General features: G+C 49.0%; 2 protein-coding genes across 6 annotated transcripts in view; one reads left to right on the forward strand and one right to left on the reverse strand.

The window, feature by feature from the left end:
* The window catches only part of LOC123766754 (prohormone-4), a 197,148-nt gene that overhangs the window by 98,081 nt on the left and 71,598 nt on the right, over positions 1-27,469 (forward strand). Inside the window, exon 1 of one of the 5 annotated variants that reach the window (XM_069307615.1) lies at positions 21,365-21,745. The exons of 1 other annotated variant lie outside the window; for it this stretch is intronic. In XM_069307615.1, the coding sequence (XP_069163716.1) occupies positions 21,622-21,745 (124 nt within the window). In that variant the 5' untranslated portion in view covers positions 21,365-21,621. Of the gene's footprint in view, positions 1-21,364; positions 21,746-27,469 lie in introns of those variants that run through there. 3 more of the 5 variants (XM_045756102.2, XM_045756104.2, XM_045756103.2) reach the window with 3 other exon arrangements.
* Positions 2,741-8,344, reverse strand: LOC123766755 (U-scoloptoxin(01)-Cw1a). Its single transcript, XM_045756105.2, has 3 exons — positions 8,209-8,344; positions 5,065-5,335; positions 2,741-4,521 (listed from the first exon to the last, which is right to left on the reverse strand). The coding sequence occupies exons 2-3, from the start codon at positions 5,269-5,271 to the stop codon at positions 4,351-4,353; spliced, it is 378 nt and encodes a 125-aa protein (XP_045612061.1). The 5' UTR covers positions 5,272-5,335; positions 8,209-8,344; the 3' UTR covers positions 2,741-4,350.

The following is a 27,469-nucleotide window of genomic DNA, read 5'->3' on the forward strand; positions in this document are numbered from 1 at the left end:
CTACGCGTAATAGTGGCTTTACAAGAATGTAAACTCTTGTATATGTATATATTCTGGTATGAAAACAAAAGGCTGACTGTGAATTACAGTGTACATCTGAACAGCTGAACTATTGTCGTATAGCAGAAGCCGTAGCTCCCTGAGATATATATATATATATATATATATATATATATATATATATATATATATATATATATATATATATATATATCCCAGTATTCTCAAATCCGATTCGTACATGTGTCTCAAGTTTTAAAATATATACAATAAACACCACTATTACGCAAGGAGAGATGACCAAATTTAACTCATGACGACGGAAATCATGTAATTCTTTTATTTATTTACTTTTTATAGTTTCCCAGGGGTGGGAAGACGTGGGGGGGGGGGGGTTTGTAATATTGAATATGTGTTACCGTCATGTCTATGGGTAGCTCTTGAGTAAACCATTTAAACGCTTATTAAGTTTAGAATGGTTACCCCCTGAACATGTGAAGTCGTTTTCGTTATTGTGGTTTTACAGAAAATGAATTGGTTTTAGGTATGACTCAATGAAATTGCATTCACTGTGTAATAGGTAGTCCAGTTTCGACAGGCTTCAAGTTAATAGTTAGGGAACATTGTTGTATGTGTGTTTAGCTTATAAGTTAAGAAAACGTACCGCCTAGAATGGATCATTGTTGGAATGGTCAAGATGATGTTTGACATCATAAACTGTCTTCGTTCAGTTTCATTTCAAGGACGTCTTTCATGTTTTTATTTTATTAATTTATTTATTTATTTATTTATTTAAGAGTTGTTACATTCTTGTACAGCCACTAGCACGCATCTAATATTCCCCGGAATACGACCCGCCAAATCGTTTAAAAACCAGGTACTCATTTTACTGTTGGGTAAACAGAGGCTACAGTTAAGGATTGACGCCCAGTAAATCCTTTCCCCGGCCGGGATATGAACCCAGGCCAAAGCACTCGCGAAACGCCATGCGAGTGTCTTACCACTTCACCATGGGGACTGTATATGTGAAATAATGTGTGTTGGCGCTGTTACCTTCACATATTACGGGAGGGAAGGGAAGGGAACTCTCAGGGATAGCGCCAAGCCATTACGACTATATAGCCCCAGAACGGGATCAGGAGAAGGATTTGGGATGGGACGGGGGAAGGAATGGTGCCCAACCACTTGGACGGTCGGGGATTGGACGGCATCCTGCATGAAGCGAGTGTTGTACCTGCTATTACTATTAAACTATTTTTATGTCCAAATTCTTTGTCGAATCTGGGCAAAAAGTTGTGGATGGAGGTGGCTTCTACAACCTTCTGTCAGTGCATGCCACTTGTTGACCGCCCGTACTGGGTACCAGTATTTCCTTACATTCCTTTGGCTCATTTGCGTTTCCAGCTTCCACTTTTATCCTCTTGTCCCTACTCTATTCAAAGAGATTATCCTCAGTATCTTGTATGATGTGATCATATCCTCTCCGTTCCTTCTATCCTCTAAGGATGTGAGATTTAGTTCCATTAGCCTATCCTCGTAGCTTAATCCTCTTTGCTTTGGTACCAATCTTGTTGCTAACCTTTGTACTTGTTCAGTTTAGGCTTTGGTTCACAAGGTGAGGATTCTATGCCGGTAATGCATATTCCAGTATTGGTCTAAGAAATGTGTAGAGTGCCTCGAAGAAGTCCTGATTAAGGTTTCTAAACAAATGTTCTTATATTTACCAGCTTCCTGTATGCTGCAGATGTTATCCTGTATACATGTGTCTCTGGTGTGAGTGTAGGAATTATATCCACTCCTAACTCTCTGATTCCTGTAGCTGCCTTCCCCTCATGGTGTAGGTGCCTTTCCCCTCATGGTGTAGCTGCCTTCCCCTCATGGTGTAGGTGCCTTTCCCTCATGGTGTAGGTGCCTTTCCCCTCATGGTGTAGGTGCCTTTCCCCTCATGGTGTAGCTGCCTTCCCCTCATGGTGTAGCTGCCTTCCCCTCATGGTGTAGGTGCCTTTCCCCTCATGGTGTAGGTGCCTTTCCCCTCATGGTGTAGCTGCCTTCCCCTCATAGTGTAGCTGCCTTCCCCTCATGGTGTAGCTGCCTTCCCCTCATGGTGTAGCTGCCCTCTGGTCTCCCCTCTCTCCCTTTCCCGTCCTCATTACCTTACTTTTGGGATTGAAGTGCACCAACCATTTGCCTTATCACTGCTGGAGTTTGTCAATGTCCTCCTGTAACTTCCTGCAGTCCTCCTCAGTGTTTACATTCCTCATTAGCTTCGCATCATCTGCAAACATTAACATCATTGCATCATTCATGCAGATCGGCGTTCAATCCCAGACCGTCCAAGTGGTTGGGGCACCATTCCTTCCCTCGTCCCATCCCAAATCCTTATCCTGACCCCTTCCCAGTGCTATATAGTCGTAATGTCTTGGCGCTTTCCCTTGATAATTCCTTCCTTCCTTCCCTCAATAAAAAAAAATATAAAAATATAAATCCACGCATAGAAAACGTAAACGTTTGTGATCCGCAATAGTATGTATAGTACATCATATTTTGCCTGTTGGGGATTTTTAACATTAAAATACTATGTATTATTGGAGAAGACTGTTTGAACTGACTGGAGCTCTCTGAATAAGTCCCAAAATACACACCATCAATGTTAACTGTGTAGTATTGTAGAGTTATTGAGACTATATTGAAGATGGCAAATTATAGTTTATTGAGACTTAATATATTTCGGGAGAGGAGGAAGAAGAGTAGGAGGATGTAACATTGTGATTAAGGGGGCATATCATTATAAATCGTTATAAATTAAAAGTTGTTCAATTTGCTTATAATTTTTTTTATGAAATGGTTATAGAAAGGGCTGCAACTGGTCCAGGTTTCACCATCACACCCTAAACAGAAAAGGAGAAAAAAAATGCACAACGTATTATGCAACGAATGTTCAACATTCTCAAATAATCTCAGGGAACACATGTGTCAACTAAAATGTCTATTATGTGCTGTAGAAGCACAAACTCTTGTAATAATTGTAATATGTATGTGCAATATATTTATATGTAAATTTTTTTTTTCTTTTTTTTTTTGGCCAATTTTTTTTTTCTCGTTTGTTATCAAGGGATTTGCATGAAACTTGCACACCTTGCTCAATGGATGCCTATCTGCAAGGGTGCCAATTATGAACGAAATCTGTCGAAGTCAAGCTCAGCTACAGGTGGCCGAACTTGGATCTTTATTTTACTCTGGAAAGTAATTTACACCTTCAAATTACTTCAGGGCGTTCATTTATTAATCAATTTACATGCAAATTACACCTTATATGTAGCGTTTGTGCTTCTACAGACTCTAGTAGACATTTTAGTCCAAAGTCTATTTGTTGATTTTATAAAAATTTATAAATATCATATATTGCATATTTTTTAGAAGGGTAACTTTGAATAATTATATTATTGCACTAAACACTTTTTTGATAAAACTGATCACTAGAATCCTTTATTATGTGCTTAATTTAATATCTGAGTGTTATAGAAATGATTTTAGTTGACACATGTGTTCCCTGAAACTATTTGAAAATTCGTTGCATAATTCGTTGTTTATTTTTTTTCTCCTTTTCTGTTTAGGGTGTGATGATGAAACTTGGACCAGCTGCAGCCCTTTCTATAACCATTTCATAAAAAAATTTATAAGCAAATTGAACCACTTTTAATTTTACATCGATATGCCCCCTTAATATCACAACGTGATAATATTTTTGCCAGTTTAATGCAAGTTTATAAGCTTGCAACACTGACAAGCATTAGGTGTATGACAATACTGACAGGTAGATGGCAGGTAGATTTAGGTAGATTGACGGGTAGATGGCAGGGTAGATTTAGCCTGTGGGTGTTGGTGCACATTATCTGATGACAGTTACTTGTCACATCTCGTATTCCTGATGGCGTCCACGGGTGTCTGTACTTGCGAGGTGCGGTCTTAGAGAGCCCTCCTGGAGCCAGATGCACGAAGCAATTACACAAGTACTTACGAACGTGTACAACTTTCCTCAATCTTTGACGGCTTTGGTTACTTTTATTAAACAGTTTGTATGCATGAAAACTTCCCAATCAGCTGTTGTTTTTGTTATAAACAGCCTCCTGGTGCTTCGGAGCTCATTAACTGTTTAATAATTGTAAACAAAGCCGTGAAAGATTGAGATACAGGTTCGCAAGCGCTTGCATAACTGCTTCGTGAATCTGGTCCCTGCGTCCTACGTCGCATCATTTACTTCCCGAAGACGTCTTCAGGGAGACTTGTAGCTCTACAGAGGTGGCGTAGCGTCCCAGAGGGTCAGCTGCGCGTCATCAGCGGCGATGACGACTACTCGAGGTCGTCCTGCGTGATCCTGCCGAACTCTGAGTTGACCAGGTCGTAGAGAGAGGCCGCCTGCTGGCAGGGAAAGGCGTCCTCTGCGGAGGTGCAGGTCAGCGACTCCTGGTTGAACACCGTCTGGTTGGGACACACGAATGTGAACTGGTCCACGGCGCTCGTCTGTAAGAGCACGACTAAATCAGAATATATAAAGAATCTTGTCATAAATGGAAGGTAAATAAATGTAAACACTAATTTGACGGAAGTAGAAAACAAAAAACATATCTAGAATTGTTACGAATCAAAGTTATAATATTGTGGCTCCAGATGTGGAAGTTCAGGTGTGTTAAGCAGTACAGTTTTAGGCACCAAGGTATGAAGAAAAGTATCAGGAGAAAGCGCCAAGCCATTACGACTATATAGCACTTCGAACGGTTCAGGAAGCGGATTAGGATGGGACGGAGGGGAAAGGAATGGTGCATAATCACTAAGTATGAAATGGCTGTAAGTTCTATGGGCAGTATAGAGGATGACCTCGCTCATCCCCGGCAGTGAGAACCTCCCTTGATGAACGCAATTCACATGCAAAACGCAGAGGAAAAGGTACATGATTGAAGTGTCCGGATGATAAGAAGCATTTGTGGTGATAAACAGCTGTAAGAACACCACTTTGAGAGTTACAACACGAAGCCATGGGCGAAGGAGATGAGGATAGAGCCTCACCTGGCCCAGGTCATCCTGGATGGGGAGACAGACGTGGAAGACCCTGCAGGCGTTGTCGACGTCGGCGTAGTACCCGTAGGGGCGGCCGTCGCAGCTGAAGCTCTGCGACACCTCACCGACCAGATCTTCGTACCCGGAGGGAAAGAAGTAAGCCATGCGGGCGGCGGCCAGGGCCACAACCCCACACAACACCACCAGTACTCTCATGGTGGGCGGCGTGTGGGCGGGTGCGGGCGGCTGGTCCGGGAGCACTTGTGAGGGCGGCGAACACCTGTAAAACAGACAAGGGTGAGTTGCTGTGAGCTAAGGTGAGGTAATTATCAAGAGAAAGTGCTAAGCCACTACACCCACATTCAGTATTTGTCTTTCACCCTTTCACCCGTTGTCTAACAACGGGTGGTAGGGTGCCACTGTTTGATGGCACCCTACCACCCACGGCACCTTCACTGTCCAGGACCACCCACCACCCATGGGCATGGTTTAAATTTTAAATTTTGCCCCAAGGGGCGAGTTTATTGGGCAGCGCCACTCATCTTGTGAGTGGACATAGGCAACATGGTGCTGTGGTCAGGAAGGTGTGAGTGTCCAGGGAGTGTTGTGAGTGTCCAGGGAGAGTTGTGAGTGTCCAGGGAGTGTTGTGAGTGTCCAGGGGGTGTTGTGAGTGTCCAGGGGGTGTTGTGAGTGTCCAGGGAGTGTTGTGAGTGTCCAGGGAGTGTTGTGAGTGTCCAGGGGGTGTTGTGAGTGTTCAGGGAGTGTTGTGAGTGTCCAGGGGGTGTTGTGAGTGTCCAGGGGGTGTTGTGAGTGTCCAGGGGGTGTTGTGAGTGTCCAGGGAGTGTTGTGAGTGTCCAGGGGGTGTTGTGAGTGTCCAGGGAGTGTTGTGAGTGTCCAGGGGGTGTTGTGAGTGTCCAGGGAGTGTTGTGAGTGTCCAGGGGGTGTTGTGAGTGTCCAGGGGGTGTTGTGAGTGTCCAGGGGGTGTTGTGAGTGTCCAGGGGGTGTTGTGAGTGTCCAGGGAGTGTTGTGAGTGTCCAGGGAGTGTTGTGAGTGTCCAGGGGGTGTTGTGAGTGTCCAGGGGGTGTTGTGAGTGTCCAGGGAGTGTTGTGAGTGTCCAGGGAGTGTTGCGAGTGTCCAGGGAGTGTTGCGAGTGTCCAGGGAGTGTTGCGAGTGTCCAGGGGGTGTTGTGAGTGTCCAGGGAGTGTTGTGAGTGTCCAGGGGGTGTTGTGAGTGTCCAGAGAGTGTTGCGAGTGTCCAGGGAGTGTTGTGAGTGTCCAGGGGGTGTTGTGAGTGTCCAGGGGGTGTTGTGAGTGTCCAGGGAGTGTTGTGAGTGTCCAGGGGGTGTTGTGAGTGTCCAGGGGGTGTTGTGAGTGTCCAGGGAGTGTTGTGAGTGTCCAGGGGGTGTTGTGAGTGTCCAGGGAGTGTTGTCAGTGTCCAGGGAGTGTTGTCAGTGTCCAGGGAGTGTTGTCAGTGTCCAGGAAGTGTTGCGAGTGTCCAGGGAGTGTTGTCAGTGTCCAGGGAGTGTTGCGAGTGTCCAGGGAGTGTTGCGAGTGTCCGGGGAGTGTTTTGGGGCCTGCCAGAGGCCAACAGTCAAGGCCACCGTTCAGCTGGACAGTGTTGTCAAGGTAAACGGGCAATAACTTTCAACCATAAACCTTTCTCTGGGATTACTGACCCACTCCCCCCCCCCTCCCCTCCGCCCGTCCCTCTCCCTCCCTCCCTCCCTCCGCCCGTCCCTCTCCCTCCCCCCTCCCTCCGCCCGTCCCTCCCACCGCCCACTCCCTCTCCCTCTTCCCTGGTCTCTGGTGAAGGGAGAGGCGTGGGGGGATGAGGAGGCCGTGGGCGTGACAAAGGCGGAGACTGTATAGTGAGGAGGAGCCAGGTGAAGATGGTCCCTCACCTTGCATATACCACCTGACCATCTTCCCACCTGAAGGGTGGTGGCACGTCGTCGTCTTCGTCTTTTTCTTCTTCTTCTTCTTTTTCTTCTTCTTCTTCTTCTGTCCTCCTCCTCCTCCTCCTCTAGTTCTCTTCTTCTTCTTCTGTCCTCCTCCTCCTCCTTATTTCTCTTCCTCCTCCGTACTTCTCCTCCTCCTCTAGTTCTCTTCTTCTCACCTGTGTTCCTAATTTCTCGTTTTGGTTATTTTGTCTCGTTTCTTCTCATTCTTTCACGGTATTTGTTTGATCTTTCCTGGCGTCTCCTGTGTGTTCTCCCCCTTCCCCACTCTTCCTTCCAAATTACTCGGTCCCTCCCTCACCCCATTATGACCCGACATCCCAGTGTCACTGTCACTCACAAGCACCGCCGTCACTCACAAGCACCACCGTCACTCACAAGCACCGTCACTCACAAGCACCACTGTCACTCACAAGCACCACCGTCACTCACAAGCACCACCGTCACTCACAAGCACCACCGTCACTCACAAACACCACCGTCACTCACAAACACCACCGTCACTCACAAACACCACCGTCACTCACAAGCACCACCGTCACTCACAAGCACCACTGTCACTCACAAGCACCACCGTCACTCACAAACACCACCGTCACTCACAAACACCACCGTCACTCACAAGCACCACCGTCACTCACAAGCACCACCGTCACTCACTAATACCACCGTCACTCACAAACACCACCGTCACTCACAAACACCGTCACTCACAAGCACCACCGTCACTCACTAATACCACCGTCACTCACAAACACCACCGTCACTCACAAACACCACCGTCACTCACAAACACCACCGTCACTCACAAGCACCGCCGTCACTCACAAGCACCACCGTCACTCACTAATACCACCGTCACTCACAAGCACCACCGTCACTCACTAATACCACCGTCACTCACAAGCACCGCCGTCACTCACAAGCACCGCCGTCACTCACAAGCACCACCGTCACTCACTAATACCACCGTCACTCACAAGCACCACCGTCACTCACTAATACCACCGTCACTCACAAGCACCACCGTCACTCACAAGCACCACCGTCACTCACAAGTGCCACCGTCACTCACAAGCACCACAGTCACTCACGAATACCACCATCACTCACAAGCACCACCGTCACTCACAAGCACCACCGTCACTCACAAGCACCACCGTCACTCACAAGTCACTATGAAGAGGGACACTTACCACTGGGTAGGTGGATAGAAGTTTTCCTGGTGTGAATGACCACAGTTCGAACCCCTGGTTTTTATACCCTGCGGAGGACGCGCCCCTTACTGCGCATGCGCCCAGACCCCTAGTGGCCTGGTCTGCGTTTTCTATGGTCTCTTCACTTCCAAGAAAAGAATTTTATAATATAATGTTTATTCAGGTAAAAGTATATACATTCAAAATGAATTACAATCATAATTTCGGATTTCTAGATAGAGCTATAACATACTATGTCTCAAGTCCCTAATACACACAGCGTTTCGGGCAAGGTGTGGGAAGAACACTTAGACTAAAACTTAAAATTGAGATCAAAAGTATAAATTGAAAAAAGGGGAAAAAATTATGATAATAATTAGATGATGAAATTTTAACTAAATAAAGAGACTACAATTTCCTTTAAGTTTATACGGGGCAGATATCAGCAGTTAAACAGATTGGTGAATAATGAATAGTGTTTGAAAATAGCAAGACCTGGGTTGACATTTAGGGGGTAAGGTAGGTTACATGGAGTGTATTAGGTAATACTTAGTCTCTTAAACTGGTTGAGAGAGGGACAGTCTTTGACATGATTGGGGAGGTCATTCCACATTCTGGGTTCCCAGATTTGTAGAGCATTTCCACCTATACCAATACACATATGTATAGAAATATACACATTTCTACAAGTCTACATACATTTATATATATAGAGTACACTTGAGACGATGTGCAGATTTAATATCTAACAGATTCAATAATTTATGTAGGGGGCCGAGTGCTGTCTGGGACCAGAGTTAGATATTGTTCTAATAGTAGATTTGTGTTGAGTAATTAGAGGACGTAAATGATTTTGGATAGTAGAATTCCCCCAAGCACAAATACCATAACTCATATAAGGATAGATGAGAGAGTAATAGAGCGTCACCAGGGCAGTTATCTTGAGATGATTTCGGGGCTTTAGTGTCCCCGCGGCCCGGTCCTCGACCAGGCCTCCACCCCCCAGGAAGCAGCCCGTGACAGCTGACTAACACCCAGGTACCTATTTTACTGCTACGTAACAGGGGCATAGGGAGAAAGAAACTTTGCCCATTGTTTCTCGCCGGTGCCCGGGATTGAACCTGGGACCACAGGATCACAAGTCCAGCGTGCTGTCTGCTCGGCCGACCGGCTCCTAGGGACATAATATCTGATTCTAGAAAGAATGCCGACAGTTTTAGAAACTTTTTGTTATATGTTGAATGTGGTCCTGGAAATTCGGCAGCTTGTTATCAGTGAGAACACCAAGGGATTCGCCGTTTACTTTGTTACTAATTTGTATATTTTAATGAGAAGTCAAACCTTAATATTGTTGATATTTGGTCTATTGTGTTTTCTGTTCCTCTTTCTTCTCGTCTACTCTGTCTCGACTTTCTTCTCCTCCTGTTTTCTTATCATCCTTTTACTGCTCATCGTCCTCCTCTTTAACCTTTATCTTATCCACCCTTTTTCTCTTCAGTTTCAATCTTAATTTTTGTGCTTCTAAACATATGCAGAAAGTTATTAACAAGTAATTAACAAGTAAATCACAGTTGTGAGAGCCCGACAGTCCAGTCTCGGACAGTGTGAGAAGGAAGCGCTCTACGGCCCTCTCACAGGGCTCTACGGCCCTCTCACAGGGCTCTACGGCCCTCTCACAGGGCTCTACGGCCCTCTCACAGGGCTCTACGGCCCTCTCACAGGGCTCTACGACCCTCTCACAGGGCTCTACGGCCCTTCTCACAGGGCTCTACGGCCCTCTCACAGGGCTCTACGACCCTCTCACAGGGCTCTACGACCCCTTCTTACAGGGCTCTACGACCCCTTCTTACAGGGCTCTAATCTACCTCAAGTCGCACCTCGAGCCGTAGCTAATGCTTGAACAACCGAGCTGCCAGGCGTCGCTTGGCAAAATGAATAGTCACTATCATTCATGTATTATTTTCATGTTCACTCACCCGTGAGGCGAGGGAGGGGGAAGGGGGTGGAGAGGTAGAGGTGGGGTGAGAGATGGATTTAGGGAGAGTGTGAGTGGAGGGATTGGGCGGGGGTGAGGGAGGGAGTGTGAGATAGTTCTCCATATTTCACAGTTTGCTAAGTTTAAGGGCATACTTTTATCACCTCGTCTTATCGTAACCATTGCCTCTCTCATCTCTCCCTCTACGAGGCTTTATATTCACTATCCCTTCTTCCTCTCTCTCTTATCCCCATCATTATTCCATCTTTTCTGTATATATTCCTAACATTACCCTCCAATGTGCTATGACAGCGCCCTGTGGACGTATACCTGGGCCCCTGAGAGCTCTGGGTCACCTTGTCAATACAGACGAGGTCAGACTGTTAATTTGATGATATTCCGGCCTCCTGCTGTCGCTCGGCAATAACATCCTCCTCTTGCCTGGTATTTTATGCCACAGCTCTTTCCCCCAAACAGGCTGCAGGAGAGCCCTCTTAATGGCACTGTGCCAGGTGTCAGTAGACTACGGTTTCACCTGACTGTACTCAGGCTTGCTTTTTCTACTATTTTGTATTTATTAACTTCATATTTGCTCTAGAATATTGGTATATAAGTTGCCGTAGTGTGTGTCAACACCGCTGGCCGCTGCTTGGCCCTGTTACATTATCTTCTCCGCATGGGAAAGGGTGAGGGAGAGAGATGAGGGAGGAAATGTAGAGGAGAGACGGGAAATGCGAGGAGGAGGTTGGAGTGAGAGGAGAATGGAGGAAGAAGGTAATAGTGAGGTAAGCAAGTGTGTTAGACGAGAGAGAGAGGAGGGGGGGGGGGAAGAGAGAGAGAGAGAGAGAGAGGTGGATGAAAGGTATTGTAGTGACGGAGAGTTAGGTAGCATTAAAGAGAAAGTTCCTGAGGTTGGCCGTGACCAGGTCTACGATAGCTGGATCTTTGTCGTTGGTGTGGCTGATATTGGTGAGGGTCCTGGTGTTGTGTTGAGGCCAGCAAGCCAGGTCTGGGTGGCCTGGCTTGCTGGCCACTCAGGCCTGGCTTGCTGACCACTCAGACCAGGCTTGCTGGCCACTCAGACCAGGCTTGCTGGCCACTCAGACCAGGCTTGCTGGCCACTCAGACCAGGCTTGCTGGCCACTCAGACCAGGCTTGCTGGCCACTCAGACCAGGCTTGCTGGCCACTCAGACCAGGCTTGCTGGCCACTCAGACCAGGCTTGCTGGCCACTCAGACCAGGCTTGCTGGCCACTCAGACCAGGCTTGCTGGCCACTCAGACCAGGCTTGCTGGCCACTCAGACCAGGCTTGCTGGCCACTCAGACCAGGCTTGCTGGCCACTCAGACCAGGCTTGCTGGCCACTCAGACCAGGCTTGCTGGCCACTCAGACCAGGCTTGCTGGCCACTCAGACCAGGCTTGCTGGCCACTCAGACCAGGCTTGCTGGCCACTCAGACCAGGCTTGCTGGCCACTCAGACCAGGCTTGCTGGCCACTCAGACCAGGCTTGCTGGCCACTCAGACCAGGCTTGCTGGCCACTCAGACCAGGCTTGCTGGCCACTCAGACCAGGCTTGCTGGCCACTCAGACCAGGCTTGCTGGCCACTCAGACCAGGCTTGCTGGCCACTCAGACCAGGCTTGCTGGCCACTCAGACCAGGCTTGCTGGCCACTCAGACCAGGCTTGCTGGCCACTCAGACCAGGCTTGCTGGCCACTCAGACCAGGCTTGCTGGCCACTCAGACCAGGCTTGCTGGCCACTCAGACCAGGCTTGCTGGCCACTCAGACCAGGCTTGCTGGCCACTCAGACCAGGCTTGCTGGCCACTCAGACCTGGCTTGCTGGCCACTCAGACCAGGCTTGCTGGCCACTCAGACCTGGCTTGCTGGCCACTCAGATCAGGCTTGCTGCATACTGAGATTATTACTCCTCATTTAACTATTCTGGCGTTCGAATTCTTTGTCGAATCTGTCCCTAAAGTTGTGGATGGAGGTGGCTTCCACAACTTACATCAGTGCTCTCCGCCTGTGGACCAGCCTCACAGGGTGGGAGTGTTTCCAGCTTCCACCTCTCTCTTCTCCTACCTGTTCTCATTTTGAACATTTCTTTGTCCTCATTGTCACACTCCCTCGGTGCCTTGGTGGAGAATGGCGCTGGAGAGAGTATCAAGTCCTTAACGAGGAATGAATGAGACGGAGGTGAGGAGGAGGAGGAATAGGAGAAAGGGGGGAGTAGTAGGAGAAGGGAGGAGAAAGGAGGAGGAAAACATTGTGTTTGAGGACGAGAGGAGAAAGGGGTCCCATCACTGACCACCATAAAGGAGAAACCCCCCCACAGTTGTGGTGAAGGGTGGGGGTCCCCCTCTCACCTTCCCCATTATTCTCTCTCTCCTTCCCTTTTCTCCGTTCCTTCTACTCTTCTCCCCCCTTCCCCCCCTCCTCCCCCCCCACACCAACTCCTCGGGTAGCGGGAGGTAGTAAAACTGGCGCCCAAAATTTGGATACTTTTCAATGAATATTAATGGAGACTAAACTTTAGGATTCTTTTATGGTGTTTAATCCTCTCCCCCCCTCCCCCTTCCCCCTCCCCCTTCCCCTTCCCCCTTCCCCCTCCCCCTTCCCCCTCCCCTTTCCCCCTCCCCCTTCCCCCTCCCCCTTCCCCCTCCCCCTTCCCCCTCCCCCTTCCCCCTCCCCCCTCCTCCCCCCCCTCCCCTCCTTCCTTAGCTTCTGACACTTTATGGGGAGTGGGTGTGGAGGGAGGGAGGGAGGGGGCGGGAGGGTTGTATGCTATTGAAAATTCTCCCAAATATACGTGTACATGTAGGAGCCTGACAGCTGAGTGGACAGCGCTTTGGATTCGTAGTCTGAGGTTCCGAGTTCAATCCTCGGTGGAGGATGAAACAATTGGGCAGATTTCTTTCACCCTGATGTCCCCTGTTCACCTAGCAGTAAATAGGTACTTGGAAGTTAGACAGCTGCTACGGGCTGCTTCCTGGGGATGTGTAACAAAAAGGTCTGTTCGAGGAATGGGCCGCGGGGACGTTAAGCCCCGAAATCATCTCAAGATAACCTTAGACCACATGTTCTGAACACTTTTATAATCAACATGAGTCGCAACAGGGGCAAGTAACGCTTATCTGACCTGATGATAATGTGATATTGCATATTGATATCACTGACTGCCAGAAAGTCTTCGACATTGTCCCCCTCAATCAGACCAATTAACCCGTTAGATAAACAGGTTACAGGTAAACAGGTTACAGATAAACAGGTTACAGGTAAACAGGTTAGAGGAACTGAGAAATGTGGGAACTTTTCTGCAAGAATACCTAACTGACAGCTCACAGAGGGCCGCGTTGAGAGAATAAATATAATAGGTGTAATAATCAGTGATCTGCAAGATTCAGTTCTAGGTCTCTTCCTGGGCATCAGACATACCCATGAGGCTGGTCAAAACATTATAGCCAGGCCTCGCTACCCCGGCGCTAACAGTACTGACCCTACGCCCACGGTCAGCAGGTGGGGGGAGGGGGGGGGACACACTTGTACTGATGCTGGTATCTTTCATCTCCCCTTCAAGGACACCACGACCACTGGGTACCTGACATCCAGGCTATGTTCCCACCAGTCACACACACGCACCCTGTTGTTTGTGCATTGTTAATCGCCTAGAAATAGACGTTGTTGTCTTGCCTATGTACTGAGATCTTTGGGGCTGACAGTCCCGAAGTGGGTATGTGAAGGCATAGACGATGTTGGTTTCTTTCAAGACGTTCTGTTTGGTGTCTGGAGAGTTCTCCACCATCACCATACTATCCACTCTACCATCACCATACTACCCACTCCACCATCACCATACTACCCACTCCACCATCACCATACTACCCACTCCACCATCACCATACTACCCACTCCACCATCACCATACCACCTATACAACTTCCACTTCACCTCTAAAACCACGACCATCACCATCCCTTCATTATTTGTATTTATATATTTATATATATACAAGAGTTCTTACAATCTTGTAGAGCCGCTAGCACGCATAGCGTTTCGGGCAGGTCTTTAATCCTAATTTTTCCCTGGAATACGACCCGCCACATCGTTTAACAACCAGGTACCCATTCACTACTGGGTGAAGATTACTGTAACTACCTTCACTATCACATCATCACACAATACCATCGGCAGCGTAATTACAAGCTGGAAACCATTTGAACATCATTTGAAAATCTAAGAATATATTACCAGGACTGGAATACGCAGCACCGGCATGGAACTCGCGGCTCTCGAAGTTCAAAATCAGAACCGAGAAAGAGCAGAATTTTATGGGTAAATTAATATCAAAACTTATAGAACTAATAAATTGTTAACCACAATAAACATGGGTAATAACATTACATTTACTTGGGATTCTCGGAGCCTCGAATTCCATTTACCACAAATGCAGAACACTGCGTTTCTACCTATTTATCTACCCACCCACAATACACTTCACAATAAGAACACCCACAATAAGAGAAGATCTCAGCCAGACAACTGCAGGGGCGGGGATCACCTAATACCTTCATACTCAAGTGGCATCTTAAGGAGTGCCTAAAGTCTCAATGCTTTTACATTTACGTTACTTAATGATTTAAGTAATGCATGCTGTCTAATGTCGCAGATGGTTCTAATTGGTGATTAGTGTTGAGTAACTGAGGTAATTCTGATTATTGTATGAGGCAGCCACCGTGGGAGTGATTACCAGAAACAGAATATACTATAATAAGGGCAGGGTTGAGGTACTATAATAAGGGCAGGGTTGAGGTACTATAATAAGGGCAGGGTTGAGGTACTATAATAAGGGCAGGGTTGAGGTACTATAATAAGGGCAGGGTTGAGGTACATTGTATCTGATTTAAGAGAACAAGCCTACAGCTTTAAGATGTCTAAATCTTAAAGATTTAAGATGTCTAAATCTAAATCTAAATATACTTTTTTTGTATATTTAGATTTAGATTTTTTATTCAGGTAAAGCTAGGTACATACATTGACGATGAGTAAATAAATAATAAAGATATTTATTATAGAGATATAAATAAATGAATATTAATAATAAATATAAATAAAGATATTTATAGATGATAATAATAATATATTTAAATAAATAATAGAGATATAATAAGTTAAGTTTGTTGCCATTGTGAATACCAAGAAGTATCCCTTCTGTACTCACTTTAGGTAATGTGTATGTCTATATTTGTATTTACATATAAACTAATATTTTTCATGGAAATATTTTCCTCTTTAATATTAAAATTGTAGACCAGCTGGCTCCCAGTCAGGTTAATGTGGCATACACAGAGAAGTGTAGACTACACCACTTCTGAGTCAAACCTCTGTAAACTTTTGTAAACCTCTGTAAACCAACACTTGCAGTTTACTTTAATAATGAAATAGATTTGTTGCTTATTTAATAGCCTTTGAGTCCCTTGATAACTAAAAATAGTGCTAGGAGTGCAATCAGTCCGTCCTCTAAAGGTTTACAACGTTAAGAAACTGTCGTACTAAAGTGACCCTTTTCCTAACCTACCAGAGGACCCACAACAGAAAACGGGATAGTAGGTCAATTTCGCCAGCCGCTACAATTTTCTAGTACGACAGTTTTTGGCCTTAAGTAGAGTATACGTCAAAATGCGACGTTCTATTAAAGAGGACGAGCTGGCATTATAACGAATACAGTAGTTACCCATTAACTATTTTTTCGGCGTGAAAGAAAACTTGCGTGATAAACTTTTGGGGTAACTTGTATATATTAACCAAAGAGACAAATGTCTAGGGAGCAGCATCCATCTTTTGTTTACAAACATGTATATACAGTTTAGAGTTAAGATGGAATGGCAACATGAGTAGGGTAGAAGGTCAAGTCTGACGCATAATCGCCAAAATGAAGACTTGGATAGTCTTTTAGAGTGGAGGAAGGGTTGGTTAGCGGAATAATAATAATAATAATAATATGTTTTATTTAGGAAAAGTACATACATGCAGAGTTACAAACATTCTGATTGATTTATAGATAGAGGTAGTACATACAATACCTAAAGCCACTAGTACGCATAGCGTTTCGGGCAACGAATATGAGTATAATTTGAGTATAAGAGAACATGAGTATATGAGTACAACGAATATAATTTCGAATATGAGACTTCGTGCTGTGTGTGAGAGTAAGCGATAAGTTGCCAGATATCATCTGGACATTGTTGTAATTGTCAATAACCGTTCCAAATTTACCAAATAAATACAAGCTTAAGTATTAATACATAAGCTTAAACAACAAAATTGGTGATGTCAGTTTATTATAGTGATGTACGCTGACATCACACAAATATACAATACTTATCAATAACACTATATAGTAAACACTGGTTATTGTTGAGTGGACTAAATACCTGCCTACTACTGTACAATGTAAAGGTAATGTCAAGACCTGTGTTTGACAGCATCTTACGTATAAAGATACAAATTGGCTTCATAAACCAAAAAAAACATTTTTTTCACTTAATATTGAACAAATAATCATGATTTCAGAAGCCAACTGCAGGTTTAAGCGTCAGTCACTATATATGTACTTGCTACTCAGGTTTGGTACAGTGTCCGGTGATGTGGCCGACCACACACTTGATGCCTGCAGGCGTCTCCTTCACGGTGCTGCTGAGGCGGCTTTCCGGAAGCCAGGGGTCAGATTCACGAAAGAACTTACGCAAGCACTTACGAACCTGTACATCTTTTCTCAATCTTTGGCGTCTTCGTTTACAATTATTAAACAGTTAATGAGCTCCGAAGCACCAGGAGGCTGTTTACAACAATAAAAACAGTTGAATGGCAAGTTTTCATGCTTGTAAACTTTTTAATAAATGTAACCAAAGCCGTCTATGATTGAGGAAAGATGTACACGTTCTTAAGTGTTTGCGTAAGTCCTTTCGTGAATCTGGCCCCAGGAATCTGTATTTCTCTTTCTCAAGGAGATCAGTGGAGACATAACCTGAGGAGAGACATTCCGTGCCCCTTACGCCAGGTTGTCGGTGCCTTCTGAGGACAGGACCTACAGTGGTGCTGATCAACAGCACAACAGCCGCGTCCAACAGCCTGGTTGATCAGTCCAGCAACCAGGAGGCCTTTTCGACGACCGGGCCGTGGGGACGCTCAGCCCCGGAAGCACCTCAAGGTAACCTCAAGGTAGGTATTCAGCCGACCTCGTATTTTATTTCTCCACGAGACGTATAGCTCTCAGTATGGGCAGACATCTTTGCCAGACTGGCGTTGCTTCACGTTGGCTGGAGGGATGTCGTTCAATAACATAGGATAGAGGCTAGACTGGCCATATCCCTGGAGAGGGATGAAGTGGTCATTGTCACCCAGTTCATGGTTTAGAGCCTTTGGGTTACTGGGTTTTGTGTGTCATTTCAAAGGCTTTTCAATCCATATCACTTTGTAAAAAAAAAAGGTCCCACAGCTGGTGTCCCAAGATGAGACACCCCACTCCCACAGCAGGTGGCCCAAGATGAGACACCCCACTCCCACAGCAGGTGGCCCAAGATGAGACGCCCCGCTCCCACAGCTGGCGGCCCATGATGAGACGTCCCACTCCCACAGCTGGTGGCCCAAGATAAAATGCCCCACTCCCACAGCTGGTGGCCCAAGATGAGACGCCTCACTCCCACAGCTGGTGACCCAAGATGAGACGCCCCACTCCCACAGCTGGTGGCCCAAGATGAGACGCCCCACTCCCACACCTGGTGACCCAAGATGAGACGCCCCACTCCCACACCTGGTGGCCCAAGATGAGACGCCCCACTCCCACAGCTGGTGGCCCAAGATGAGACGCCCCACTCCCACACCTGGTGGCCCAAGATGAGACGCCTCACTCCCACACCTGGTGGCCCAAGATGAGAGGCCCCACTCCCACACCTGGTGGCCCAAGATGAGACGCCCCACTCCCACAGCTGGTGGCCCAAGATGAGACGCCTCACTTCCACACCTGGTGGCCCAAGATGAGACGCCCCACTCCCACACCTGGTGGCCCAAGATGAGACGCCCCACTCCCACAGCTGGTGGCCCAAGATGAGACGCCCCACTCCCACAGCTGGTGACCCAAGATGAGACGCCCCACTCCCACAGCTGGTGGCCCAAGATGAGACGCCCCACTCCCACAGCTGGTGGCCCAAGATGAGACGCCTCACTTCCACACCTGGTGGCCCAAGATGAGACGCCCCACTCCCACAGCTGGTGGCCCAAGATGAGACGCCCCACTCCCACAGCTGGTGACCCAAGATGAGACGCCCCACTCCCACAGCTGGTGACCCAAGATGAGACGCCTCACTCCCACAGCTGGTGGCCCAAGATGAGACGCCTCACTCCTACAGCTGGTGGCCCAAGATGAGACGCCCCACTCCCACAGCTGGTGGCCCAAGATGAGACGCCCCACTCCCACAGCTGGTGACCCAAGATGAGACGCCCCATTCCCACAGCTGGTGGCCCAAGATGAGACGCCCCACTCCCACAGCTGGTGACCCAAGATGAGACGCCTCACTCCTTCAGCTGGTGGCCCAAGATGAGACGCCCCACTCCCACAGCTGGTGACCCAAGATGAGACGCCCCACTCCCACAGCTGGTGGCCCAAGATGAGACGCCCCACTCCCACAGCTGGTGGCCCAAGATGAGACGCCTCACTCCTTCAGCTGGTGGCCCAAGATGAGACGCCCCACTCCCACAGCTGGTGACCCAAGATGAGACGCCCCACTCCCACAGCTGGTGGCCCAAGATGAGACGCCTCACTCCCACACCTGGTGGCCCAAGATGAGACGCCCCACTCCCACAGCTGGTGACCCAAGATGAGACGCCCCACTCCCACAGCTGGTGGCCCAAGATGAGACGCCTCACTCCCACACCTGGTGGCCCAAGATGAGACGCCCCACTCCCACAGCTGGTGGCCCAAGATGAGACGCCCCACTCCCACAGCTGGTGGCCCAAGATGAGACGCCTCACTCCCACACCTGGTGGCCCAAGATGAGACGCCCCACTCCCACAGCTGGTGACCCAAGATGAGACGCCCCACTCCCACAGCTGGTGGCCCAAGATGAGACGCCTCACTCCCACACCTGGTGGCCCAAGATGAGACGCCCCACTCCCACAGCTGGTGGCCCAAGATGAGACGCCCCACTCCCACAGCTGGTGGCCCAAGATGAGACGCCTCACTCCCACACCTGGTGGCCCAAGATGAGACGCCCCACTCCCACAGCTGGTGGCCCAAGATGAGACGCCCCACTCCCACAGCTGGTGGCCCAAGATGAGACGCCCCACTCCCACAGCTGGTGGCCCAAGATGAGACGCCCCACTCCCACACCTGGTGGCCCAAGATGAGACGCCCCACTCCCACAGCTGGTGGCCCAAGATGAGACGCCCCACTCCCACAGCTGGTGGCCCAAGATGAGACGCCCCACTCCCACACCTGGTGGCCCAAGATGAGACGCCCCACTCCCACAGCTGGTGGCCCAAGATGAGACGCCCCACTCCCACAGCTGGTGGCCCAAGATGAGACGCCCCACTCCCACACCTGGTGGCCCAAGATGAGACGCCCCACTCCCACAGCTGGTGGCCCAAGATGAGACGCCCCACTCCCACACCTGGTGGCCCAAGATGAGACGCCCCACTCCCACAGCTGGTGGCCCAAGATGAGACGCCCCACTCCCACACCTGGTGGCCCAAGATGAGACGCCCCACTCCCACAGCTGGTGACCCAAGAGTCTCGATCTACTCAATGATAACCCAGCCCCACAGTACATAATTCCCAGATGAAATACTGACCACAAATCCTTCCTAAAAGTGTAAATGAATAATAATAAAATATAGAGTTTAAACAGAACATCATAACATGTTTGGAAACATCAGGTTGTGTATATATGCCTGCTACACAGAATTTATCTATAGATATCCATTTATGCTGAAACACATGCGAAGAACCTCTCACACACTCATAGCTCCCTGACAAGAGGGAGCCAGCTTAGCTTAGCTGCCAACACCCACACATCGTGTCAGCAAGGCGGACAGCCCGCCTGCTTTCATAACTCACTGTATTTCAAATTTATAAACTTTCTTTCACCTATGCCTCTCTATCCTCTTTACTCCACCCCCACCCCCAAAAAATGGGTGAGGAGGGTTTCTATGGGGGGGGGGGGGAGGTGAGGGTGTTGGACTTCTCTCTGGGGTTGTGTAATTGCTAGTGGAGGGTTTCCCACTCCCCTCTGTGATTGTTGGGTTGGGGATTTTGCTGTGGGACAGCTGTGTATTGTATGGGACTGCTCAGTCCCACAACCCTCAGCATGTGTGTGGGTTGGGACATGCTGGAAAAGGTGTTACTGGCTGGAACATGATTTGTTGGAGCTTAGGCATCTGTAGAACAGATGAGTATGAGTGGGCGGTGGGTGGGGTGGGGGGAGGGGGGTCAGGTGCGTGGGCGGGGTCGGGAAGAGGGCTGTGGGCGGGTGTGTGGGAGGACAGCGCGGGTGAGGGCGTGGGCGGGGTCGGGAAGAGAGGTGCGGGAGGGCGGCGAGGGTGTGGGCGGGGGGCGCGGGCGGGGCAGCTCCTCCTTCACCACGCCCAGGTCTGCACCCCTCGCCTCCCCTTCCTCACCTGTTCCCCTGAGTGGCACAAGGGAACATATACGTGCTCAGGTGGCGAGGAATTACAGACTTTAAGGAGCAGGAGTAGAAGGCGAAAATTCCCTTGCGCTCTCTCTCGACGTATCGATGGCCTTTGGCGCCTTACATCAGTAACTCTAAAGCTGCTAGTTGATTGGTCGAACCGCGAGCAGGCTCAACTCTGATTGGCTGCTGGCTTGGTCTCAGGCGCAGGTCCCCTCTCCTGAGTGTTGTGATGCGGAACGTTTGACCAACTCTGCTATGCAGTCTAACAACTTCCGTATTAAATAAACATGAATTCCAGTTGCTTATGTTTTTTACGAGTTACGATAACGTTGTGAGTGTTGTGGTTGTGAGCGACGTGAGGACAAGTGGCCGTAGAAGCGCCCACAACCGAGCCGTGGCTCCGGACGGTACAAAGTGACATTGAAGCGCTGTAGTGAAGAAATAGTGGCGGCTGATGTGCGAGCGGGGCGGCGTGTGTGGGTCTGTGTGGCGTATAAAGTGTAGAGACCGGTTATGTCCTCAGCAACCGGTGGCGGGCCAGCAAGCACGGCCGACCAGCACAGCTGTAGTTGTACACCAGCAGTGTCAACCAACTGTTGAAGGGGGAACACCTGCCATTCCCTGCTGCCTGGCTCAGCCTCTTGCGGTAGTTTGCTCGCGCAGTGTACGGGTTAACAGCTCTAGGAGAGACACACACTGCTGTAGGAGACATTGTGATACTCTTGTGGCAGCCTTTGGTCTCTTCTGACACCATGGCCCGCCCATCCTCCAGCCTGAGTCAGGGCCTGGCACTCCTCATGGTGCTCCTGGCGGCCTCCACCTCTGCCATTGATATAAGTCGCCTCCCAGGACATCGTCACTACACCAAGAGATCAGGTAGGTGCCTCCACCCGTACTTGGTTCACCTGGCCGCCCCTCAGGTGGCTCCACCCCCCTGATGGTTCACCTGGCCGCCCCTCAGGTGGCTCCACCCCCCTGATGGTTCACCTGGCCGCCCCTCAGGTGGCTCCACCCCCCTGATGGTTCACCTGGCCGCCCCTCAGGTGGCTCCACCCTCCCTGGTGGTTCACCTGGCCGCCCCTCAGGTGGCTCCACCCTCCCTGGTAGTTCACCTGGCCGCCCCTCAGGTGGCTCCACCCTCCCTGGTAGTTCACCTGGCCGCCCCTCAGGTGGCTCCACCCTCCCTGGTAGTTCACCTGGCCGCCCCTCAGGTGGCTCCACCCCCCCTCCCCGGTGGTTCACCTGGCCGCCCCTCACACCAGGAGCAGGTGAGTACTCCCCCCCCCCTCCACCACCTACACCCCCCACTGGTCAACACCCACCATTGTGTACAGGTCTCCAGAGGGGGCTGCTCCAGCACCTCTACAAGGTGTACATCTCTCAGTATACCTCTACAAGGTGTACATCTCTCAGTATACCTCTACAAGGTGTACATCTCTCAGTATACCTCTACAAGGTGTACATCTCTCAGTATACCTCTACAAGGTGTATATCTCTCAGTATACCTCTACAAGGTGTATATCTCTCAGTATACCTCAACTAAAGGGCTGTTGTGGGGGTCGATAAGGAGGCGCCTCTCTCCGTCGACATACAAGCAGATCGACAGTGATCAGCTTCAGCAGGTGCACCTGTGTTCTATGAGGTTGGGCCCGACAAGACGAAGGGCTACTCCAATACCCTACCAAGGGCAACAAGGTGCCCGCATTACCTGGCGTCTCACATATCAAAGAAATCCAATTCACAGTATTTTGCGTGGCGAGGTGAAGGGTGTTGCCGCCGCCTAAGGTGACCTCGACCTCGGAGGGGCCACTTTGGGGTCGTACACCGGGGTCAACACAAGGTAATTGGGTCACCTGGGCACTGGGCACGGAAGGCAGGCAGAGATGCGGAAGGGAATTGGTGTTACACACAGAGATCACACTAACGTGATGCATCAAATGAACAAGTCCACAAGGGCCGTGACGAGGATCCTCGTCACGGCCCTTGTGGATTTGTTCGAATTGGTGTTGTTATGCTTGGCTAGGCCACTTACAGGGAAGGGTAGAGGCCAGCAGGTGAGTGGGTATAGAGGGTAGGTACACTATACACTGATAAACATACAAGGAAACACTAGATAGAGTTGTGGGAAGTATCCAGCTTGATGGGCCTGTCCTTCTCTGCTCCACTCCTCCCTCTCTCCCCTCTCCCCTCTCCCCTCTCTCCCCTCCCTCTCTCTCTCTCCCCTCCCTCTCTCTCTCTCCCCTCTTCCCTCCCTCTCTCCCTCACATTGACAACAACAACATAAGACACCAGCTTCCACCACCAATAACCCAACAGTGGTGTGTTGTTGGTGGTCCTTCACCAGCTTGAGGGATGACCGCCACCGGACACAACCAGCCATTGTGAGATAGTCAACCATATCAGCAACACAATCACCACAATTAACTAGTAGCGGATATGGAAGCAACATCATCAATAACAAGAACACAATAGCAACAACAACAACAAGGTGATGCACTAAGTGTGCCAGGGATGAGGGTGCCTCACTCGTCCAGGATTATACTCATAGTGCCACTTGCTCACCCCTTCCGTCATGCCCCAGGGTGTATCCCCCCCCCTGGAACCCTGCACGCTTCATGGCACTCCCTGGCACCCTGCATCCTCCCTGCACCCTTCATGGCACTCCATGGCACCCTCCTTGCACCTTTATGGCACTCCCTGGCACCCTGCATCCTCCCTGCACCTTTCATGGCACTCCCTGGCACCCTGCATCCTCCCTGCACCCTTCATGGCACTCCATGGCACCCTCCTTGCACCCTTCATGGCACTCCCTGGCACTTTGCACCTTCATGGCACTCCCTGGCACCCTGCATCCTCCCTGCACCCTTCATGGCACTCCCTGGCACCCTGCATCCTCCCTGCACCCTTCATGGCACTCCCTGGCACCCTGCATTCTCCCTGCACTCATCATGGCACTCCCTGGCACCCTGCATCCTCCCTGCACCTTTCATGGCACTCCCTGGCACCCTGCACCCTCCCTGGCACCCTACACCCTCCCTGGCACCCTACACCCTCCCTGGCACCCTGCACCCTCCCTGGCACCCTGCACCCTCCCTGGCACCCTACACCCTCCCTGGCACCCTACACCCTCCCTGGCACCCTACACCCTCCCTGGCACCCTACACCCTCCCTGGCACCCTACACCCTCCCTGGCACCCTTCACCCTCCCTGGCACCCTACACCCTCCCTGGCACCCTACACCCTCCCTGGCACCCTACACCCTCCCTGGCACCCTACACCCTCCCTGGCACCCTACACCCTCCCTGGCACCCTACACCCTCCCTGGCACTGTGACAAACTAAGCTGGTTTTCTAAGCTTATAGATCTTGGATCACATGATTTACAGAGAAGACAAGTTAGTTTGGAGCCAGCGGGAACGTTTACCAGGGTGGCAGTAGAAAAGATTACATCCTAAGGGATAAAAGGGATTAGTGGGAGATTGAAATTTAAATTTAAATAAGTTTATTGAGATTAAATACACACAAAGGGATGAGGTAGCTCAAGCTATTCTCACTCCGTTTAGTGGGAGATGGTAGACCAGATGGCCGCATTTCCCTTGTGTTTAACTCATCAGTTTAGAGGAATTCAGTTAATTAAAAGTAAATGTAGTAATAATCAATCTTGCTTAAATACTTAGGATTAGCTGTCTCCATTAATCCTGGTTACTGGTGTGGCAGCCAGTAAGCTGGCGGAGTAATCCCAGGTGAGCTTGACAGGTGGGAGAGTGGACAAGAGACCACTGTGTTTTGGGGCATCCTGGGGGCTAGGTCTCGCCTCCAGAGGCAAGCCTGAACAACTGGCCTGGCTGTGGTGTTTAAGGTAAAAGTGGGCTCCTTGTCGTTTTTGTACAGTGTATTAGTTCACATTGCTCCATTTTACTTCTAAGACAGGAAGGTTTCAGATAGGAAGTGTTCATTCTTTGTAAAATCTATATCTTTCATTTTTAATAAATCTTGTTTTCAATTGATGGTGTTTAGTAGAATTTCCCCCGAGTACCTTTTATATTTTGTTGTGTTCAAGACCCTATGCTTTGGGCTAGGCGGTGCTGCAAGCAAACTCAGTCATTTAATACCTCATTAAACCACACTTAACGTAAATTCATTCCTCCTATTCAAGTAATTGGGGATCAGCCTTCTAGGAATTAATGTACAATTGATTGATCCAGCGCGCAATCAGTTAGTAGTTATCGGAACGTTCGGGTTGGTGGTGGCAGCTGTTAAAGAGGTCTCTAAGAGTTTTGTAGTGTAGCTGAGAAAGTACAGTGTCCTCGTGTCTTGTCGTGATATCTGGGCTGTTAAATGCCAAGGTCACAAGGATTGTTAGCTGAAGGTTACATTAAGAACTTTTAATAATAACTACCAGCATTTAACCAATTTAAGTAAGGTTAAAGGCTATCCCCCGTTACAGCACCCTGTACCCCTCCTGGCACCCCTGCACCCTCCCTGGCACCCTGCACCCTCCCTGGCACCCTACACCCTCCCTGACAAATATAGCGGCGGCCAGGAACATGATAGGATAGGTATTGACAATGTTCAAATCCAGAGACCCCACAGCAGTGCTAATACTGTTTAAATCACTGATGCTTTCCCGTCTTGAATATTGCTCGGTACTCACTTTCCCCTTCAGAGTGGGAGAGGTTGTTGAATTAGAGGGAATACAGAGAACCTATAAGGCACGCATAGACATGATAATACACTTAAATTACTGGAGCAGTCTCAAAGCTCTCTAAATGCACTCTCTGGAAAGGAGACGAGAGAGGTATCACATGGTATAGACATGGAATATACTGAAAGCCCAGGTCCCAAATTTGCACAGTAGAATAACAACGTACTGGAGTGAAATCTATGCAAGGAAAAGCAAAATAGAACCAGTGAGGAGTAGAGATGCAATAGGCACGACCAGAGAGCACTGCCTGAACATTGTCTGAGGTCCACGGCTGTTCAATACCCTCACAGCAAGCATTAAAAATATTGCCAGAACAAAGGTGTATGCCTCCAAGAAGCGTTTAGGCGAGTTCCTGCAAGAAATGCCGGACTAACCATGTTGTAGTGGATATGTGGGTCTTTGGGCCGCTCCAAGTAATAGCCTGTTGGACCAAGTTATCACAAGTCGAGCCTAGCTTTAGGCAGGGCTGAGGGAGTAGAACTACTCCCAGAACCCTCTCCAGGTATGCTCCAGATATGCCATAAAGGGGATGGTAGGTACTCCAGTCCTTTCTGATCAGCAGGACTACTCTGCCTGTTCCCTTGCGACCTCCTTCTGTACTAACTATGACACTCCTGAGGAAACACTGCATTAACTACGACATCTGACATTTTTGTTTCTATGATAGCAATTACATCAGGTTTTTCTTTGCGTAACACTTCTTCAAATTCACTTGCTTTGTCATTCCATCTACACGTGTGTACATTATGTCAAAGCTCACTTCTGTGCAGTCTCCCCCCCCCCCCCCACGCTGACCCTTGACCTCCGCTCCACTGGTGTTGGAAGTTTCTGAGAGTCGGTGGGGGTATTAGGGTGTGACAGGTTTTTGTTGTTGCATAGCGAGGTGATGCTGGGAGACTGGAGAGGTGTAAACTATGGGAATGGGGCAGAGGGGTGAATTATATTTTATTGGGGTGGGGAGTAGAGGGGTTTAGTTTTGAGTTACTGGGGAGAGGGTGGGTTAGAGTGAGGTTTAATATGTAGTTTTGGAGTGGTGGTTTAGTATATAGAGGAAGTGGTGTGTGGAGGAGGTAGTTAGCTAGGTGTGAGGTTTACCTTTCTGTTGTTAGACGGTAGGGTTGTTGACCTGGTGATGGTCAGACTCTGACCTCTGGAGTTGTGGCTTCCATTCAACCCCCTTCCCTCACCCCTTCCCCCCCCCCCCCCCCCGACCCGTTCCTCCAACATATCTTCTGACCTCCTCCACGACGGCGTCGCTCTCTGCCTCCGTTGTCTTCATCTGAAGAAATATTGATCTAATATTAAACATACGAAGGTCTGCTAAGCATTACTATGTTTCAGGTCTCGCTAACACTGATTTTATTTGTCGCAAATTTTCCTGTGTGTGTGTAATTACCTAAGTGTAGTTACAGGATGAGAGCTACGCTGGTGGTGTCCCGTCTTCCCAGCACTCTTTGTCATATAACGCTTTGAAACTACTGACGGTCTTGGCCTCCACCACCACCTCACCTAACTTGTTCCAACCGTCTACCACTCTGTTTGCGAAAGTGAATTTTTTTATATATTTCTTCGGCATCTGTGTTTAGCTAGTTTAAATCTATGACCTCTTGTTCTTAAAGTTCCAGGTCTCAGGAAATCTTTCCTATCGATTTTATCAATTCCTGTTACTATTTTGTATGTAGTGATCATATCACCTCTTTTTCTTCTGTCTTCTAGTTTTGGCATATTTAATGCCTCTAACCTCTCCTCGTAGCTCTTGCCCTTCAGTTCTGGGAGCCACTTAGTAGCATGTCTTTGCACCTTTTCCAGTTTGTTGATGTGCTTCTTAAGATATGGGCACCACACAACCGCTGCATATTCTAGCTTTGGCCTAACAAAAGTCGTGAACAATTTCTT

Source organism: Procambarus clarkii, chromosome 60 (genome assembly GCF_040958095.1).
Source record: "Procambarus clarkii isolate CNS0578487 chromosome 60, FALCON_Pclarkii_2.0, whole genome shotgun sequence".
In the NCBI taxonomy this organism is placed as follows: domain Eukaryota; kingdom Metazoa; phylum Arthropoda; class Malacostraca; order Decapoda; family Cambaridae; genus Procambarus; species Procambarus clarkii.

Excerpts from the sequence above, each read along its gene's own strand:
- LOC123766755 (XM_045756105.2), bottom strand. The coding sequence starts at position 5,271 with ATGAGAGTACTGGTGGTGTTGTGTGGGGTTGTGGCCCTGGCCGCCGCC. Across the intron at positions 4,522-5,064 it reads TCCAGGATGACCTGGGCCAG|ACGAGCGCCGTGGACCAGTT; the intron begins GTGAGGCTCTAT and ends GTGCTCTTACAG.